The following is a 20,218-nucleotide window of genomic DNA, read 5'->3' on the forward strand; positions in this document are numbered from 1 at the left end:
AGTGGAGGAGACAAGAGCTGTTGCTGCAAGTTCCACAGTAAGAAAGGGAAAAGGACAAACATACTCCCTGCTCTTCAGATAGGTCACTTCCCAAGCAGCCCTGGAAAGTGGCCACAGTTAACAAAGGAAGCTGGGACACACATAGCGTCCTTCACAACTGCCATTGCACATACCACAGTCCACTATTTCCGTTGTGGAAATGGTATAAATCCATTCTTGAAAACAAAGATCTGCCCTTCCTCTATTAGTAAGGTAGCAGGTGGGAAAGAACGCTAAGGATAAAAAGGCCTCCAGATGTCTATGGAGAGAAATAAATGTTTTTAAAAAATAAAAATCTCCAAGTGCTTACAAACAGCTTTGCTAAAAACCAAACTTTCCAGCTGAGCCATGCTATACACTGTATGACAAGGACCAATTCTACCCTAAAACTTGGCCTCAGGAACCATTTGTAAGACTAAGTTTCCTCTCATCTGCTGGACAAAATTCAAAAGCCTCCCATGACTCAGCTGTCTTTATTGCAAGCACAGCCAGAGAATACAACTGTCTACCAACTACCTGGACTGGAAAGCCTCCATGAACATCCAAGAGTTCCACTGACTTAAAGAGGCCTACATCAAGACCATGGCTGGTGCCCTGGGCACAAAACTTCTTCCTAACCTTAACTGTAGTAGGGCTCAGCAGCCAGCAGTTTGCAGAGCAGTGCCCTGGAACAATCAGTTTCCACAAAGTCAGTCAAAGAGGCTGCTTTAACAGATTTAGTGTTTTGACACATGTAAGAGAAGGGCAGAACTTCTTCAGGGTCAGTCAGGAAAATCTTCACCATAAATGAGTTCCTGAATTTAGAAAATATAATAATGTCCAATTTCCTTCTGCCACAACTCCCATCTAGCTAGCTCCTTATGGCAGACAACAGGTTAATCAGAGTGCTCAGAGGCTGTGTAGAAGCTTTTCTGGGATACATTCCCCATGTTACTTGGCCCAGTCTCCTGGCTGACAGAATGCTCTGTGCTTTATCAAGCCAATCAGCTCTGCAGCCCCTGGAGGAACAGTGCTGGCTGCCCACTGAGGGTTATCTGTATGCAAAACTCAGGAGGGCAGGTGCCTGCTGGAACAATACAGGTGCTGGTCAGGATGGTACCTGCTGAAGCAGTGAACTGGCTGCAACTGGCTTCTAAATGCTGATTTTACCCTTACAGATATTTGGCTGTTGCAGCTGCAAACATTATCCCAAGCATTTTTAGAGCACAGACAGCCTCACTTATCACCCTGCAGCAGAACCTGCCTGTTAGTCACCAGCACCAAGTATCCCTCCTGTACAGCAGCCTGAAGTTACATCAGCTCCTCTCATGACACAGAGATAATTCAACCAAGCCCAGAGACAGGACATCAGTTCTATCTGCCTTCAGAAAGCAACACTTCACCATGCTCTGAGGACATGCGGTTCCCTGGTCTCTAACCATAACTGGAAAGGTGTCCCAGGCTATCACTGTTGGATCAGTACAAGGACAAAGTGCCTACAAATGCCAAGAAATGCAGGAGTGTCAGGGTAGTGACAACGTAGAGTGCCACAAAGTGCCTTAGAAGAGTCTCTTACAAGGAGATAACAGCAACAGCTAACAGGGAAAAAGAGATCTCCCTCCTCTGAGATGCTCTGCAAATGTATTAAATATTTATAATCCCAAAGAGTAACTGGAATTGAACCGTTTTGAACTCCTGATTTACTGAGCTGCTCACAAAAGTCAGCTGCTGTCAAAAACATGACAGCAGGGATGCTTCCCCATGAAAGGAGGACAGAAATTAGGAATAAATGAAGGCAGAGTGGAAAAACATGGGCAACTGGGAGCACCCGCAAAGAGGTGTATTTCCAAAGAGCTGGGGTTTTTAATACTGCTTTTGAAGAAAAGCCATCTTCCAGAGCAGCCATTTGATAACTGCAAATTTCAGTATCTCCTCTCAGCTTTGACAGTGACCCCCTTCTCACACAAATAAGGCATCAGTTGCAGGAACAAGGGAGGAAGAGGAAAAGGGAGACATACGGGAGGGCAGGGAAAAGATGCTGCAGTTCTCTGCACAGGACACAGTGGAGCTAGATGGTTCTTTTTTCCAACCCTTAAAAAAAAAAAACCACAAACCAAAACAAAATGGCAGAACATACAGTGTCAGGACAACATCTGATGAAAGGAGGTAACTGGGGCACAGAAAAAAAAAAAAGGTGGATCAAGAGTGGTCAAACCAAGTGCCTGAGACCAACCAACAGCTCTGGGCTCAGGCAGCTCCTCTAATTCTCTGGCTAGCAAGATGTTTTCCAGCTCCCCAGGCTTGATATGCATGTGAGAAGCCAAACGGCAAGTCTTGGGCCTTGTGGGGTCCAAGCAGAATGCGAGCGCGTGTGCAGGCTTGGAAGAGGGAGGTAGCCACACCAACAGTGGGGCAGGGTGGGCAGGGGCATCAAATGGTCTGATAGTGTTGTCTCAGTCTTGCCTGCAGAAATTCGTGGGTCAGGTTGTGCCGAGTGATTATCCCAACAATCTTAAAGAGGAAGAAAAGAGGAAAAAAGATATAAGTCAGTATCACAGATGTGCCACTAAGAGACGTGCATGGTAGAGCTGTTGTTCCTTCCAACCCCCGAGAAAGAAGGAACCTGCAAGCAGTTCTTGACCAATTTTGCATTAGTGTGTTCCGAGTTCAAAAATCTTGCCAAAACAATGCCCCTCCCTCTCCCAGCACTATCTACAGGCAAGACATTGCTTTAACCACGCCCAGACAGCTTAACTGCTGCTATCGTGCCTGGACATAGCAGTAGTTACTCCTGCCTAGAAAGGGAAATCCTGTCCATGTTAGACAGCATATGGATGTAACTTTCACTTTGGAAAGTGAAAACTGTAATTGGAAATAACAAAGTTGTCTATTATGGCTTCATTGGAGACATTTCTGGTATGCCACATGACATGACTGCAGATAACTCCTATCAGATCGTTCTAGGAAGCTCTAAAAACCAAAACAGAGAAAAGGTGAAGACTAGCTAAGCAGTGACTGCACACTGGCCATCACTAGCTGGCAGGTCACAAAAGGGGACCTCTCCCACCCTGGTGCGGAAACAGTCAAAACACATGTTTCAGCTGATGAAATACTTCAGTGATTTTACACATTAAAAGAGTTTAGAATGAGGCTGCTCTCTAGTACTGCAAGAGCATCTTGTACTACACATGGAATGAATCAACATCTTTTGCTTTTCAACCAACAGACTTTGCAGAGTAGCTATTAGGAACCCCAAGAGAACAGAAAAAGCACTGCTGTCTCATAGGGACAGACCAGTTCAGGCTTAAGGGAAACAGTTTCTCATTATGTTTATAAGAAGTTACTGACACCTACTGACTATTGCTGAGCATTGTAGATGGCAAAGAGACAAGTACAGTCCATCAAGTACAAACGATTCAAAGATTCATTTATTTTGCTGCTCCTTTGAGTAGGAACAGAATGCAAGTTCCTTTCCAGCAGAAAAACCTCCTGCCCCAACACACATGAAATTCTGCTCTTGGCCTTGAATAAAGCTGTCAAAGAGGAAGCCAAATCAGTGACCTCTAATGAGTTCAAGGCCTCTCAACAGGTAGAAGACAGTAAGAGCTTCCACATGCTGCCGACTTGAGACATGAGAGAGAGTGCATGTCCTGCTCTTTGCAGGGAAAGCGGGAAGCAGGCATGGACACAAAAGACAGTAACAAAGTTACAGTAATCAACAACGCTTTGGGGCCTTAAGAGGATCACACTCTGATCTCTTTGAAGCATTTATGTTTGATGTTAAGAGAGATCTTAATTCTCCCAAAGGTGGAAAGCAGTGCAAAAACCACAGTGGCTTCCTTGTTCAGCCAAGACAAAATGGAGATAAGGACTCACCTCTCCAACTGCGTTCACAACTGGTAAATGTCTGAGTCCCATTGTCCTAAACAGGTTGAAGACTTGTGACACATGAGTGTTTGGAGAGACAGCAAAGGGTGATGGGTTCATGTATGGGGTGACGTCCTATGAAAGAAAACCAATTATATTATTCACAAGACGCATTTTCACTATCTCTGGGAATCACTCACAAGCAATTCCTACAACTCCTCCAATGCACTGATCCCTGGACAGGGTACTGTACTGTGGGCATCTTCTATTTTTCCACAAATATGGACTTATTTCAGGAACCTGAATTTGTCACAGTTTGTTTGAACACTGTAACCCATGATCTTAAGAGCTCAATGCTGCAGAAAGCCTCTCAGTAGGATAAATGCAGGTCCATGAAAATAAGAATGTATATTATAAAAGCACTTTGGCCTACACAGCAACCTTCCTGTCACAAAGACAATGACAGGCCTGCCACTGACTGAGCTGTGAGCATGCAGAGTTCCAAACAGATATAAGCAGATTAGACTCCTGCCTGTCCATTCTCAGACAGGCAGGAGCCTAATCTAGAAGGAAGTTAGACAGGCAACATCTTATTCTGAAAGTAAAGCACCTGTGTGCAATGGTACCTCACAGCAGGTATCAGGATTGATTTCCACATGCAGACAAGGCATAAGAATGAATACATGAGAAATACAGAATGTTGGTCACTGCACCCAAGGGTGGACTTAAACATGCTCTCAGCTTTTTTTAAAGGCTTGGGACAGTCCTAAACATGTATCACGAAACACTATCATACTGCAGTGCATCTCTTACCACTATCATGCGAGGGTTCAGCAATGTGAGGTCCAGGTCATGGATATCTGGATAGCGGGGGTAATCCTCTGACATCTCTGCATGGGACAGACGAGGCTGACTCGCACTCTGCAATTGAAACAAATCCCACTGAACTGATGTGTCACCATCCCAGATACTACACGGGCTGCAAGCAACATGGCAAATGATGCCTCCCAATTGCTTCCCCGGATCTCCTTCTCTTCCCATGCCCACACATACAACTTCTGAAGAGGTACTCCTAGCAGCTCCTCTCAGAATGCATCAGTGCAAGCCCAAACCTTATACAGGTGATTAGCTGAGAGCGCAACAGATCTGCTTCCAGCCTCTGGCAGGTCTACACTCAACACCGGAGGGCAGCAACGAATCAGCCTTGTGGAAGATGGGCCTCAAACACAAATGCTTATACTGATCTCAGTGATACAGCTGACACTCTGCCAGTAAGACCTTGGCATGCAGCAGTAAAAACACACAGTATACACTGCACCTTTATGCAACAAATGGGCCCTAAACAGTACCCTTCCTCTTTTCCTGGGGGTGCTTAAACAGAAATTACATTCTCTTTATTCTAGAGCTGCAAGGGAGAATTCACATTATCTGGCTGCAGCTTTTAAAACACAGATGCATTCCAGTGTAAAAATAGGTAAATTCTTTTTGGCAGCCCATAAATATTGTTCCCAACCTTCTCAGCTGAGAGAACAGGAACGTTTGTACTACAACTCCTGAATAGAAAGACTCACCGACTGGCTCTCAGAGTAACAAACACCCCTGAGAAGGAGGGTGACCAGCTGTGAGCGCAAGATCAAGCCATGGAAGGTCAAAGGTCTGAAGCGTTCCTCCATGGTCCACTCTTCACTGGGAGACTGGTCAGGGTACAGGTTGGGATAGGGAGTGTATCTGTGACAGATTTAGCACTTCATGTTACAAGTTGCATGAACTTAAGGAGAGACACATACCCCCTGCCTCCAAAACAACAACAACTATTTCAGCTCTTTGCAATCTTCTTCTGAGCATTTCGGTGATTCTTGCTAGAGAAAAGCAAGTCTTTTCTCCACCAAACAAAATAGCAGAGAGGGGTCAAGAGCCATTACCAGGGGCAGAGTATGACAACAGCAGCAGAATGGAAACAGTCTCCTAACCCTCAATTTCAAATCACTTGCTACTAAAGCAATTTTCAGTGCCAAATTATTCAGATTCTAATAAAAGCTTGCATCTGGCAAAACATCAGGGTCAGGACTCCACTTATAAGTGTCACGATCACTAGGTTAGAAACTGGTTCACTAGATTGGGCTGCTGCTTGGAAGCAACTGCAATACAAGCCTGGTGACTCAGCCCAGTTACCAGAAAGGCGGTATCAGTATTATGGCACCAAGTCATTAGCTCCTCTCTCAGGAGAAGTCAGCTTTGTGGAGCCCTCAGGCTTTGCAGACAAGAGGGCATTGATTTCTACAGACAAGATATTTCCCAGGTATTCCATCCTCTCCAGGAAATATTTCTGGATAGATGTTTGAAGGAAATTTAAGTTAACAGGCTGGACGCCATCAACCCGTTAGTCTAGGCCTCAGTCAGAGCTGTGAGCCCCAGAACTGGCTGATGAGACCTGAGAAGTCACTTCTCCGAAAACATGGATAAGCACTGTTTCCTCTGACATGTAGAATGACGGGGACTGTATGAAGCACCACAAGACATCTCAACATACAGAAACACCCTGTTTCCATATGTTTATGCCTACCAGAATCTCACCTTCTCTCTAGCATCTGTTGCAGCAGATCCTCCTTTTCTGGTGGCTCCTCCGTTGCTATGTGCTCATCACACATGTTACGCAATTCACTTGAAGGGTAGGATTTCATGGACTGACTACGCTTGCGCTGCTCTCCAGCTCGGGTGAGGATGCTAGATTTCTGGATATAGCAAACAATTTTCAGATACCCACTAAGCACGTCAACAGTTATCCAAGAGCAACTACAAACTATCTGATCATAGCTTTAAGTCACTAGATAAGGTGTTCCTTAGTCAGTGCTGCTGCAGTACTGTAGGATTGTACTCTCCTTGCACAGAGAATCTGAATTTTAGGAACTCAGGCACCCATGCCACAAGCACATTCATTATTCATTCTGACCCTAAATTTTAAGTTTCCCAAGAGGCTAAAGCATCTGCCCCACTACTCCTCCTACCAAGGAAAGAAGCATGTAGGCACCTACTACTGATCTCAGTGGTGGGTTCAGTACTTCAGTGCCAAATCCAAACTTTTTCCATGTCCATCCTAAACAGGTTACTTAGTCCCCTTAACTTTTGCCTCTAGGAATGCAGCCCACTCTTCTGCCTTCACCATGACCCAGAAAATGGAATTGAGTCCTTGAAAATTTTGTATTGCGGTACATGCTTATCTCTGACCTGAATTCTGCACTGACAAAAGCCTAGATAACAAAAGAAAGGGCCTTCTACCTGCAAAACAAAGCCTTTTACCCTTCAACTTAGCAAACAAGCAACTTCTTACCTTGAATTTTATGTTGTTACTTATCAGCTGATTTCCCTTCATGAACTCCCTCTCATTGCCCCGGTTCTCAGTCACTACAGGGAAGGCATGATGGACAGTTGTGCGCAGAATGCTAACAAGGGACTGGATCCTGGTGTGTGGGTAGACATATGTCAAGTTGGGTTCCATGATGTCGCTGGCTCGTAGTCTGAGGATACAGAAATCCAAGATTGCTGCATGCATCACATCAGCAACAGAAGGCTGGTGATGGACAAACAAGGAAACAAATCAGTCCCAAAATGAGATCCTGAAGGAGTCTGCTGCAGTTTAGTTCTGCCAGCAACTTGTACCTGTGTGCTCACTTTCACTGTGTTACTAGCCATGCCAGCACAATTGATTTTTTTTTTTTTTTAATATGACATTGCATCAATGATGCACTATAGGCAAAGAAAAAGGTTCCAACTTATAACACAGAAAGTGTTTAAACACTACTGGGAAAAGATGGCATGTGGGAAAAACATGAAATTCTGCAAGAAACAAAGTCCAGTGGAACATTTTCAGAGTTGTTGCTGAACCTCACAAATCTCCTCCTCAGATCTCCACCTGTCCACCCCTCCTCAGAAAGTGCTCCAGCACCTCTTTCCTGCCACCGGCCTGACGCACAACTCCCAATTCCTCTCACAGCAGTACTCCTCACAGCTGCTCCTCTCAGAGCAGCCAGGTTCTTTGGAGATGAAGCATCATCCCCCTGCGTTACAGTACTTCTTTCTGAGCAAGGACCCTACCACAAACTCTAACCCACAGTCCTGCCAAGAGGGACAGCCTTACTTATCCATTTCCACTCCTGTTTCCCACTCCAGAAGAGGCACTCCTCGCAAGTTCACATGAATGTCATAGATGCCTTTGTTGAAAAAGTCTCCTGTCCATTTCGCTACCTGCAGAGCAAAAAGAAGGTCTACAGAGTTGTTGCTCCAAGTACAAGACTCCCTGACTTATCAAAGCCCTGGAAGGAACAAAAATTCAGTGCTAGCACATGTTCTGCAAGAAGCCAGAGATAAAACCCTGCACTCACCATGAGGGTAATCATTATTGGGAGCCCATAGGTGATCTCGTTGGTCGATTCAATTAGGATGACGGTCAGGCTAATTGTCATGCGGACCACACCTCCCAGGAATGCTGCTGCCCCAATCAGTGCAAAGGTTCCTGAGTAGATGTGATCCAGGCCAATGTAGCTAGGACAAAACATCGAGCCCAGAGATTAGAATAACCTAACTGAGAGCTCAGCATGTGTCTGCAGCACATCTCTCACATATACACACACTCAATGCACCTTTTGAGGAGGTTGGCGACCAGGCGTCCGAAGGCAGCCCCACAAAGCAGTGATGGCACAAAAAGACCACTGGGCACAGAGATCCCATATGTCCAGCAGGAGAGTAAGAAATAGAGAAGGAAGAACAAGGACAGTGTGACTGGGCTGAAAGTACCTGCAACACAAGAAGAATCATGACTAAAGGGGCACAGGTCTGTCAAAGACAGTAGTCTTACACCATCCACCCCTCAGCTCACAGCAGGCTCGTCTCAGAACACCTACTTAGTCTCTCAGTCCAAACACACATGAAGACAATGAATAAGTGAAAAAGAGAGGAAAAGCAGGCCTTTCTGCCCATGGAAGAGGCTTTCACCTGTTGTACTAGCAGTCCCCCAGAGCCAGGAAGGCCTGAAGATGCTCTTAACCTGGTGGGTTTTATGACAAGGCTGTTTCAAGCAAGATGACGCTCTGAAGCCTAAGCACGGGATGGGGCACAGTCTCTTAGCTACTCACCATCCTGGTGGAAGAGCTGCAAGATAGCTGACTCCTGAGGGTTGAAGAAGAGTGTGGCCATGTCATTGTAGGTTTCATTCGGGCAGAAAAAAGTTTTGATGCTTGAATTCACATCCTCTGACATACCCTAATGCAAGAAACAAAGCACATGAACAGTTAAAATCCACTCTCTCCTACATTAGCCTTTGTGCAGAATGGGAGTAACCCTTCTGTACAGGGCTGCCAGCCCATACTTTGGGAAGTTCAGACCAAACATCAATAGCAGAGATGGGGCCTGCAACACCAATGGGCTCCCTGATTCACAGCTTGAGCTGCTTCACCAAGGTACAAAAGCACACAGGGCAGCTTTCATTATTACCCTAAGCTCCCGCAACTGTCCGTAGGCTTTCACTGAAGTTCTGTTATGTACTGCATGCTGTCAAAAGCTCATTATGTACCTGTGCTTCTCTGGAGGGTGAACAATATGATGGGGACATATAATCTTCACATAAGATCCCTCACCTGCAGGCTCAGAGTGTCATTACCACTGTGACTGGTGGAAGACAGCTGCCGGCATTCCCCCAGAACCATGGAAGCTACAAAGACCACGACTGTGGTAGTCAATGACACCAGCAGGCTCTCCAAGACTCTGCAAGTACACAACAGAAACCATACATTGAAGCCACACTTAGCCCTGTAATCCAGTCACAGCTCTGCACACAACTGGTAAGGTTGCAAGAAGCAGCAATTGCCACAGCTTAACATCAGAAGCAAGGGACTCTGCAAGTCAAGCTGAATTAGGAATTTGTTGCCAGGGATTACGTTAATTCCCCTTTCTAGTTGCATGCCTCAAAAAGGAGCTATTTCTGCCCAGAGAACACATAGCAGTCACGTACAAAAAGCCACAGGGAAGGGTCCAGTGCTGAGGCTGTTCACATGGAAACAATGTAGATCCTTACAGGGTAAAAGCCTAGACAGGACTGGACAGGTTGATGCACAGACTCTCATATCTCTTCTCTTTTCTAACTGCTGAAATACACCTCCTTTTTTTAAAAAAAATTATTTATTTAGGAATTGTCTAGAGCAAACAAACAGCTGTTTTCCAGAATTACATGGCAATTCCCTAAATAGCACAGATATTAGCCCAGTTGTGGATTTAATTAACCAAGATAATTAACAATTAAAAAAAAAAAAAGAGAAACAAGAGTGGAACCAGCTATTCCTTCCACATCTGTTTGGCCAAGACATAAAAACATACTGCATAGAGACAAAGCTCTGGTTTGTTCAGCTATAGCCTCTATTATAAAGAGCTCCCTTCATAGTCCTTGTAAGGGGGGTTGCAGCTCTCTCTATACCACCAGAGTAATTACAAAAATGCACAGAGACTGTAACATCTGGTTTCTAGTGTTCATTTTTAAGTCCCACCAAGGCTTTGTTTTGTGATTTCAAACAGAATGGGTCCGGGATTTCCTCCAATCCCACTCACTGGATCTTCTAAATTGATGCTTTGGGACACTGAACACAGATCAGAGATCCCTGTACAAACTCAAGAGAGCAAAAATACCTGACCAGCTTTGGCTTGGGATGCACATTCCGCATGCGGTACTTCGCCAGTCTCTTGTTCAGGCAGTTGAAGGTGGCTCCGAGAAGGCCTCCTACAATTCCCATCAAAATGAAGAAGCCCAAGTCCACAGCTGTCCAGAGGTGGCACTTTTTATCAGACTCGGAGCACTACATGTGGGAAAGCACAAAAAAATAAGCATTACAGTAGTTGCTGCAATTTCTTACCAACACTTCTGTCTCCACAGCAGGAGACTTTCAGCAGCTATGACCAAAGGGGCACAATTCTTTCTCAGGCTATCAATGTATCGCAGCTAAATATCAACTGCCCTTCACTGAAATACAAGCATGTATCAAAAAAACCCAGAAAGAAACACTGAACTGACAAGAGACGGGGGCAGGGGCAGACACGACAGGGAAATAACGGCACTAAATATTACCTTAAACTCCCCAAAGTTCAGCAGCCCAGGGAGCTGGAAAGACCCCCAACTTCCAAACTGAATCCCAGAGCGGAAAAAATTCAGGGTGAAGGTGGCAGCCATGGAACAGAAAAGCTGAGGAAGTAAAACAAAGGAAGAGATAAACACTTAAATACTCACAAAATTAAGACTGGCACAGTCAGCTCCTCCTTCAGACTTATGCATGGGGAAAGGAACCTTAGAAAGCCTTCTCAAGCTTTAGGAAAATAGTTCTACTGAGGTTTAACACCCATTCCCTGCTGCAAAAGAAAGCGAGGATAGAATGGACTACTGCAATCATCTGATTTCATTTCCTGCACAAGAAGTTTGGAATTTCACCTAGTAATTCTTGCAGCAAAAGCTCTTTTTTTGGTCAAAGATGTTAATTTGCAGTTGCAAATCAATTACAAGGCACTAACACAGCTTGTTTGGAGTTAGAATTGAGGTCTTCATTGGCTTTGAGAGAGTTGCTATCTTGGCAAATCCCCTGGCTCCTTTTATCCCCACTTGGAAAGAGTAGCCTAACTGAATCCCATCAACAGGGCATTTGGCACAAGAAATGACAAAAGCATCATGAAATCTAATACATTTTTAAAATACTGTCATCTTCATGAAAGTAGGCACTACAGGCAGGGAAATTGGCAACCTGAAAGCACAGGGCATTGCAACAACACAGTTGCTCAAGGCAGAGAAAAGCAGAAAGAAATCCAGCATCTACCTACTGTCTGCTCCCAGAGGGTTGGGCTGCAAAGAGCCCAGGCACAAAAACCCTTTCTCCCAGGTATACTACATCTGCTGCCTACAGAGTTGTCCCATAGTACCAAATAGTACCAGACTCATCTCTGCTCTTGATCTCCAGTAATCCTGGAGCACTGATAAAGTAGGCAATCTCTCTCCTGCCAGGAGAGCTCAGGAGGAGACAAGATAATCTGAACGCCCTCACGGACAAGCCCTCCCAATGGTCCAGCTCAAGGAAGAGACACACAGAAAGAGCCAGAGTCATTACTCACCACTTTCCATGTAAGTCCCTGGTTCCAGAAGGAGGAACCTTCTTCCAAGCTGAAAAGAGTGCCCCCAATTGGGGCTCCAAAGGCAGCTGCAACCCCTGCAGCAGCTCCAGCAGATACAAAGTCCCTTTTGTCCCTTAAATAAAGGGGAAAACAATGTCAGTTTAGCAAAGCAGAACTCTAGAGGTGCTTAGGTTCTGCAAAGAAAAAGACCACTCCCATTTATAGATACATCTCAGGGATACAGGAGTGACAGCTGGGAAAAGTGCTGGCCATGGCAGGCAACAACATTTATTCAGCAAGTTATTGCAGCGTCATGCTCTTCCTCTAGAGCACCAACACAGAGCAAAACTCTGTGGCACTATACAACTGCCCCGTGTATTAAGAATCATTACAAAATGTGGGGCTCCAGCATCACTTGAAAGATTACAAGGAAGGAAGGGCATGATTTTGTGCACATTCAGGTGGGTAAGCCTTCTCTGGAGTATATCTTGGTCATTAGGGGTGAGTGACTGAGCTTGTTCCCAACAATGAAGCCATTTAACCATGCAGATTAAAGTTTTTAAATAGGTAGAGATTTGTTGAGTAGGACAAGAGAACATCAATGAACATGGAGACCAGAGCAGAATGGAAGAGTCAAGTCCTGGTGTTGTCTTGCTGCAGAATGAGACTGCAGGATACTAGAGAAACTGAAAAACCAACTGATTCATCCCAGCCTGCCAGCCTTCTCCCAGGGAAGACTGCTTACTCATCCCCATCTCCCCTCCTCCACATCCTGGGTACAGTACCTGTCACTGCGGAAATAGGGAAAGTTAAATTGGATCTTCCTCAAAGAGATGCTCTGGAACTACAAACAAAGTCAAGATTTAGAAACATAGGAGATGGAAACTTACTCCTCATAGTACTCTTACAAAGCAGTGGTGTGACCAGGCCAGTGTCCCAGGCCAGCACTAACCTGTGGTAAACCTGCACCCACAACAGCACCGCTGTGAATCATTGGACCCTCCTTCCCGACAAAAAGACCTGGAAAAACAGGACTGATGAGGCAACACACTCCCTGCTCTGACCCTTGCTGACAATGCCAGGAGAGATCAGCTCACCACTCCCATGCCATGGCACAGTCCCCTGTGCCAAGCCTGCAGCTCCTCCCTCCCCCCTCAAGGTGAAGGAAGGTGCTGACCGCTGACCGCTCAACCCCCCAAATGTTTGTGAAGACTTGCACAGACTTTGCAATCCACGTGGGTGAAACCATTCAAAGACAGCTGTTATAAGGACTCTGAACTCTCCAAGTTATTCTGCCCTGCTGCCTAGAACATAGCCTCCTTCAGGCTGCTCCAGACAACACATTCTGGAGAATTCTCAGGTCTCTCTCTTGAACTGAGCCACAAAGAGCCACTTCTGACTAGCCTACCCAGAAAAGTACCTGTTCTCCAAATATCCCTGATCCTTCTGACCATTTTCTACTCTATATATGCATTCAGGGCTCATTACTCTGCTCCAGACAGATGGAGATGCCCAGAAACACCACTTTCTCCTCTTCAGTCATTCCTTACCCCAACAAGATCAAGACACCACAGCCCTTCTTACCTCCTGCCACACTGAAGAGCACTCCCATAGCTTTGCACACCACCGTCCGGAGACGCACAACCCCTGGAACCTTTACCCCGTTGAGGTAGCACTTAATTTCAGGAATTCCTGATCCAGCTGCTACAGGCTGCAGAAAAGAAACACTGACACTGTGCTGCACTGATTTCATAGCTGACCAACAATACCTCATCAGAGAGCACAGCAAGGGACCAAGAGACCCTGCTTAGCTAAATCAATTAGCACTGTAAGGTTCTTGGGGCAGAAAGTGCTTCCGGCAAGAAGAGAACTTCATAGCCAGGACCTCTGTGAGAGCAAAGGGAGGCTGTGTAAGGACCCTAAGTCTTACTTGGATCAGGACCAGAAGACTGGCAAGAAAAACAAAGGTCAGGTTGAACCCCAGCAGCTCCAGCAAGGACAAGGCAAGACAGCCTTTCTCAGTGCATTCTTCCACCGCTGCAGCGACGGTCAAGGAAAACAACAACATTCCCCCCACCCACACACAATCATTCAGTACTGCCTGGGTGTCTCACAGGCATCAGGAGCCAAGCCTGCACTTCCTAATCCAGTCAGGGCAGATGACACAACCCATCAGGAAGCCAGGCTTGCTTTTCAGAGCTCAAGACTGAGCTACAAGAAAGGGAAAACCACTCATTCCTTTCAGGCATTAGCCTTTGCCTATGTACATGATTTCTTGATTTCAAGGGCCGAAATACATAGGCAAGTTAAAAACTTGATTAATCGTTAACAACATGACTGATGGCAGAAGTCTGAAGAGTCAGGTGTTCTACACAAAACATTGCAACAGAAAGGAAAAGGTCACTCGAGTCTAACAGGAACCCATACACTAGGTAAAAGATACAGCTTTGTACCACCCGGAACTTGAGCTGGGTAAAGAGTCGTACAAAGAAATCCACAAAGAGGCCAACCTGTGAAAAAGATGACAGATCTGCCATCAGAAATTACTGCATACACGTAACAAAGACTGCCCTCTAGTAAGTCCTACTAGAAGTGTGCACACATGGGAGAACAGAGGATGAAGGTGAAAGTAGCATTGTTTAAAGTAAAGTAACTTCAGAAGCTCAGATTTGCTGTCTCCCTTTTTCTTACAGGGACAGAGCCATCCTAGAATTATTCCTGAAGAGATGCATTTCAGAGTACTAATCGGGTAGTGTTTTTAACCCCCACAACATACTTCAGGGTACAGAAGAAAGCTGATGTTTCACTGAGGCATACAGTCAGCAAAGCTAATTTTCAAACCCTCTAGAGGGCACATGCAGCGAAGGTAGTAATGCCAAACATTAAAAAAATACAGTTCAACTGTAAACTGGCATCCTTTTTTATTAAGTGCTCACTTTGGACAAGTTCTCCTGTATGCAGAGCTAAAGAATTTGCCAGAATACTTTGGAAAGAAAACACAGCAAGACCTGAAAGAAAAAAAAGGCTTCCTGGAAAATAATCTAGCAACTACATGCTATAATTCCCAAAAGTAAACTCCAGCTACTGAGCTCTCCACTTCATGAAAGAGAATGTTTCCTCCTCTTTATTCCTCGGCCATTAACTTCTAAATTATTTCTGATTAGTCTCCTGAATTTTCCTCATTCTCCAGACAGCATGACCCTTACCAGTCCTGTGCAGACTCCAATAGCAAAAACCATCACCCACTTCACTGCTTCGTATCTCTGGGCTTTCTGTTTAGAAAGAGGATTTAAAAAAAAAAAAAAGCCAAGTCAAAGCAACATAGAAATGAGGATCAGAAAAAGGGACTTTTGGGCTCCACAGCTCAATTACAGCTAGAGTGATAAATTAACAGAAGACAGTGACAACAGCAAACTGAAAATAGGGAACTGAAAGTGCTGAACATCTCACTCATTTTAAGCCTGAGGATCAGAACAGATGCTGGGAGCTATAATCCTCACACATATTTTTATTCTTTACATAGAGAAACCAAAGAGCACATGGAATTTTTTTCATAAAGAAGAAAAAACCCACAAAACATCACACAGTGGAACACGTTTAGAATCACAGAATGGTTTGGATTGGAAGGGACCTTTAAAGATCATCTAGTCTGCCCCCCATCATGGGCAGGGACATCTTCCACGAGATCAGGTTGCTCAAAGCCTCACTCAACCAGACCTTGAACACTTCCAATGATAGGGCATCCACAACTTCCCTGGGCAACTTCCAGTTTTAGCTCTCAAGCTAATGAAAAAGAAAGAACAAGGTCCTACCTTGTTGTCCATGCTCTCCAAAACTTCCAAGTATGGGTCATTGATGCAGCGATCGTAATCCAAGCTCTGAAAGAATGCCAAAAGGTCAATTTAAGAGAATCAGCTGCAACAGAGTGTGAAAAAAAACCATGAATAGAAGACCTTGATAAAGACTACAGAAGTCATTACTACCCCCACAGTAGGTTTTGCAAACAACAGTGGAAGGAAGAAAAAACTCCTAGAAACACATTCATTTAAATATTTCCAGCAGAACCAGACCCTGAAAATCAGGAAGTGAAAGAACAGACCAATTTCACTGCCCAAGCTGAGAGTGCTAGGGAACCAAACAGGAACATGACTGATTAATACAACTTTAATTTAAAGAAGTCACATCGTACAAATTTAGACTTCACTTCTGTAAGTGTCTCCAATTTGACAGTGTGGGGAATAACATTAGATCTTTATATTTAACCTCTCACTACAACAGGAACACTAGATAGAAATTCCTCTCCAGATGAACAGCATCAATTTTCAAGCTTATCACAGCAGGGAGTTAAAAGCAGTATAGAGCTGCCCAGTCGTACTCACAAAGTACCACCAGCTTCTATCTAAATCAACTTCACCTTTTCAAGCCAAGCAGTAACAGGCTGAGCTGGTGACACCCGTGCTGACAGCAACTGCTCTAAATAGCTCAGAGCCACCATATAAACAAGCAAAAAGAAACATCTCCTGTAAATGGCAGGATCTGATAGATGGGAAGATCTGCTATGAGCCAGCATGACATCAGAGACAGCAGTACGGCAACAGGGACCAAGTAGCTACAGATGCTTTCTACAATTATGAGGAAACAAGACCACTAGAGCCTCTAATTCTCACACTAAAAAAGTGGAACAATGTAGCAGACTCTGAAAATAAATCTTCTCAACAAGAGTCTGACCTAAGCAGCGGATGTTGAAGCTCTACTCACAGAGTTTTAACCTAGAAATGTATAATGATAAGGAGCAGTTCTTTGCAAGTGCAGCAACTCTTGGTATTCCTGCTGGTGCCAATGCAATCTAACTAGTGATACCTGCCCTATTACAAACACCAACCGACTGAAAACCGTCTGCAGTTCTTATTACATTAACTTCACAAGCTGCTGTCAGTTAATTTCTCACCTCATAGTCTTTGCGTGGAAGGATCTCATCCTCCTCTTCATGAGTTTCTCCTAAGATTGTCTGCAAAACAAACAAATGTGGGCAAGGAAAATTATCAGGGGAATGAATGCATGTACAAGTGGTCATGAACATTGGCAGCAAAGCCAAAATAAGGGAAGGCCTATGCCACAACTGCTTATAAAGTCAAGAGTATGGATTACCAGACCACCACTTACTTTGAGGTAACTGTATAGCATCTTACCTTAAAGCTTGTCCCTCAGCAAGAACACACCACATGAACTTCTATATGGGAGCCCCCCAGCATAGTTAAACAGAGTACTAAACCCACATCCCAGCTTCTTTCACAGCAACAGGTTACAGGGAAGCGCAGGACAAGAAACTTGCACAGACAGCATTCCCCTCTGCCAGGCAGCTGGACAGCCCCTGCCAGAGCCACTCAGCTGCAAGCGGTGCTGCACCCCAGGAGGAGCAGCCGTGCAGGCTGAGGCAACAGCCACAGGGGCAGGGATGCCAGGCCCAGCCGAAGCAAACTTTGCCTGGGGTACCGGACACTCTGCCAGTGCGGCCCAAGGCACCGGCAACAGCGGCTGAGGTACCGGGCCCAACATGAGGCAAAAGGGCGGGAACGGGCCGAGGCGCCGGGCCCTGAAGCGCCGGCTGAGGTACCGGGCCCCGAGGCGCCGGGCCGCGCGCGGGCTGAGGCGCTGGCACCCGGGGCGGGGTACAGCACCGGGCTGAGGCGCCGGCACCGGAGGCGGAGGCACGGCACCGGAGGCGGAGGCACCGGGCCCAGCGCTATAGCAACGCTCAACGCCCCCAACAGCCTCCCGCCCTCAGGCGCTCCCCAGAGCCGGCGCGGCTGCGGGGCCCGGCCGGGCCGAGGCGCCGTGTCGGGGCACCGCCGGCAGGGACGAGGCTGGGGGCGCGCGGGGCCGCGGCCGTACCAACTCTTCGGGTGTGCGGCTCTCCCGCTCGCCGCAGCAACGCGGGCAGCAGCAGCACAGCCCGCGGCCGCACCCGCACCCCGCCATCTTCCGCCACCGCCCCTTCCCGGCCCCACCCCCCGCGCCGCGCGTGACCACGCCGCTGCCGCCGCCTGGCCCCGCCCCCGCCGGCGCGGCGCGGGGGAGCTGAGGTCACGGCGCCATGTCGGAGAAGGGAAAGCGCGAGGCACCACGTGACCTGCCCGGCCCCGCCCGGCCTTAAAGCGCCGCGGGATGGGGCCGCCCGCGCCGCGCCGCGCGTAAGCACCGCCGGGAGGTGAGCGGGGCCCTGGGAAGGGGGGCGCGACCCCTGCCCCCGTCGCCTGGGGAGCTCGCGCGGCGGGCTGAGCCGAGCCGAGCTGCCATGCTGGGTTAGGCTGCTGCCGCCTGGTCTGCCCGCCGGCTGCTTCGGGCCGAGCCGCGTTCCCAGCGGGTTCAGCTGAGGTGAAGGAGCGATCGGGCAGCAACTCGATCGCTGCCTAGTCCCCTCGCCCCCGGCAGCAGGGACCCCCGGCGCTGCTGGCGCCCTTTCTCCCCCGGCATCTCACGGGCATGCCGGGCTCCCCCCCGGCCCTTTCCTCCCGGCCTTTCCGTGGCCGTGCCGCAGCCTCATCAGCCGCCCGCTGGCAAGGCGGTAGATCCAGCCGCGGGCCCCTTTCTGCCCCGTAGGGCTGTCAGCCCGGTGCCATGGTCCTGGACAAGTCCCTTGCCAGGCGCGGTGCCCCATGTGATGTGTACATCTGTGCAGCCAAGTTTAGCTTGGGTGGTAAAACTAAGCTTAGGAAGATGCAGAGCTCCAGGCTGCGTGTGTGGGTGCCAGCTCAGGCCTGGAAGCAGTGTAAGTACCCTACAGCAAAGCAAACGGGCACCGCCAGCGTCATGGGAACCCAACAGGCACATCCACGCTGATCAGCATCTGTGTGCTGGGCCGCAGATCTCTGCTCTAAGCTCTGCAGCGCGGTAGAGACAGAGGAGCAGGAGTGCTGACCCAGCGGAGCTGATGGGTGTTCAAGATTGTCTTATTTTGCTGTTTTTGTTGTTTAGAAAATCTTTTTTTCTCTTTGCAATAACTGCAAGCTTCTGACAGCAAATATATGATGCATTTGATGGTAAGGAAACTGCTCTGGCTGCTGCCTGTAGACAAAATTTAAATGGGGCCTTTTATCTGTCTTTGTGGTTCTAGAGTGTCAGTAAGATGAGGACCCTTCCTCAACAGCAGGTCTCATCCTATTGAGACATTAACACGTGAACCCTTCGCTTGTGATGGGTGTTAAATGTCAAGTGGGAAAACAGAGGTCTTTTGATTTGCCTATGGTGCTGTGGCATGCTTGCTAGAAGCGAGATATCAGGAGTTGACTGCATGTGATTTTGCGCCACTAGCTTGATCACCAGCATAGGCTTTGGGGTAATTCTACCAGATTAGTGCCACGTGGATGTCAGGTGAAGTTCTTTGAGAGCACTTGGTCTAGGCTGTTACTGTGTACCCTGTTGCTTTTCCTTCACTTCGCAATAGGTCTGTGCTGCTGATTTTTACCATGGCCCACTATGTTGGTACACAGGAGATATAAGACTCGCAGTTCCTCTTGGCAGCAGAAGGCTTGCGCTCCTTTCTTCTCATATCTCCTGCCAGCTGGAGAGGTCCCCAGGTGGTAAAAGTAGACTTTCTCCCAAAGGGTTTCGCTTGATTGGCAACTCAGTGTAAACAGCAGAAGATGAGTTCAAAGTCTTGGATGACCTAAACTCACAGAGCTTATGATAAGGCCAAAGTGCGCACTAGCTCGCGCAACCATTTCCTCTAAAACAGGCTCCAGTGTTATGTAATGCTCAGACAGCTTGCTGCTTCCCAGTGACCATTTAAAGTTTTGGCAGGTACGTAAGCAAATAACACTGATCCAAATGTTATGGCAGCTCTTCTCTAATTCTCTGTAATCACTACCTAATTTTAAAGGCATAGGGTGAAACACTTTTGGGAGCTAAGTGGAGTTGGGCATCCCAGGCCCACTCGTACCACTGACTTGCAGTGCTGTTTTCCTTTCTGTGAAGCTGAACAAGCGTAGCTGATCATGTTACAAGGCAGGGAGAAGGGGATGGTCTCTGCTGACCTTGTTTCCAAGCAGCCACCATAGGTAAGGAAAGAAACATGCAGCTATCTGGTAAAGAGGTGGGTGTGTGCAGTGGTATTGGTGCTGTCTGTGGAGATGGTGTGTCTTGTGGAAGAAGGCTAACGGTTAGAAATGCAACTGTGATGCCAGCAAAGACAAAACAA

At 47.0% G+C, this 20,218-nt stretch overlaps 1 protein-coding gene across 2 annotated transcripts; it reads right to left on the reverse strand.

Annotated features, from left to right (window-relative positions):
• Positions 1–2,305: 2,305 nt before the first annotated feature.
• Positions 2,306–18,000, reverse strand: CLCN6 (chloride voltage-gated channel 6; the record flags this gene model as incomplete). Of its 2 annotated transcripts, XM_082009455.1 has the most annotated exons (23): positions 2,306–2,529; positions 3,895–4,020; positions 4,699–4,806; positions 5,457–5,613; positions 6,460–6,617; positions 7,214–7,400; positions 8,021–8,127; positions 8,265–8,424; positions 8,523–8,676; positions 9,015–9,138; positions 9,516–9,642; positions 10,558–10,724; positions 10,994–11,107; positions 12,022–12,154; positions 12,807–12,865; positions 12,974–13,041; positions 13,606–13,732; positions 13,952–14,058; positions 14,465–14,531; positions 15,228–15,293; positions 15,834–15,899; positions 16,970–17,029; positions 17,914–18,000. In XM_082009455.1, the coding sequence occupies 23 exons, from the start codon at positions 17,998–18,000 to the stop codon at positions 2,449–2,451; spliced, it is 2,610 nt and encodes an 869-aa protein (XP_081865581.1). In that variant the 3' UTR covers positions 2,306–2,448. The 2 variants fall into 2 exon arrangements, with proteins under 2 accessions (XP_081865581.1, XP_081865582.1); XM_082009456.1 differs by lacking the exon at positions 15,834–15,899.
• Between the last annotated feature and the right edge of the window lie 2,218 nt (positions 18,001–20,218).

Source organism: Phaethon aethereus, assembly GCF_964289735.1.
Source record: "Phaethon aethereus genome assembly, chromosome: 21".
Classification (NCBI taxonomy): domain Eukaryota; kingdom Metazoa; phylum Chordata; class Aves; order Phaethontiformes; family Phaethontidae; genus Phaethon; species Phaethon aethereus.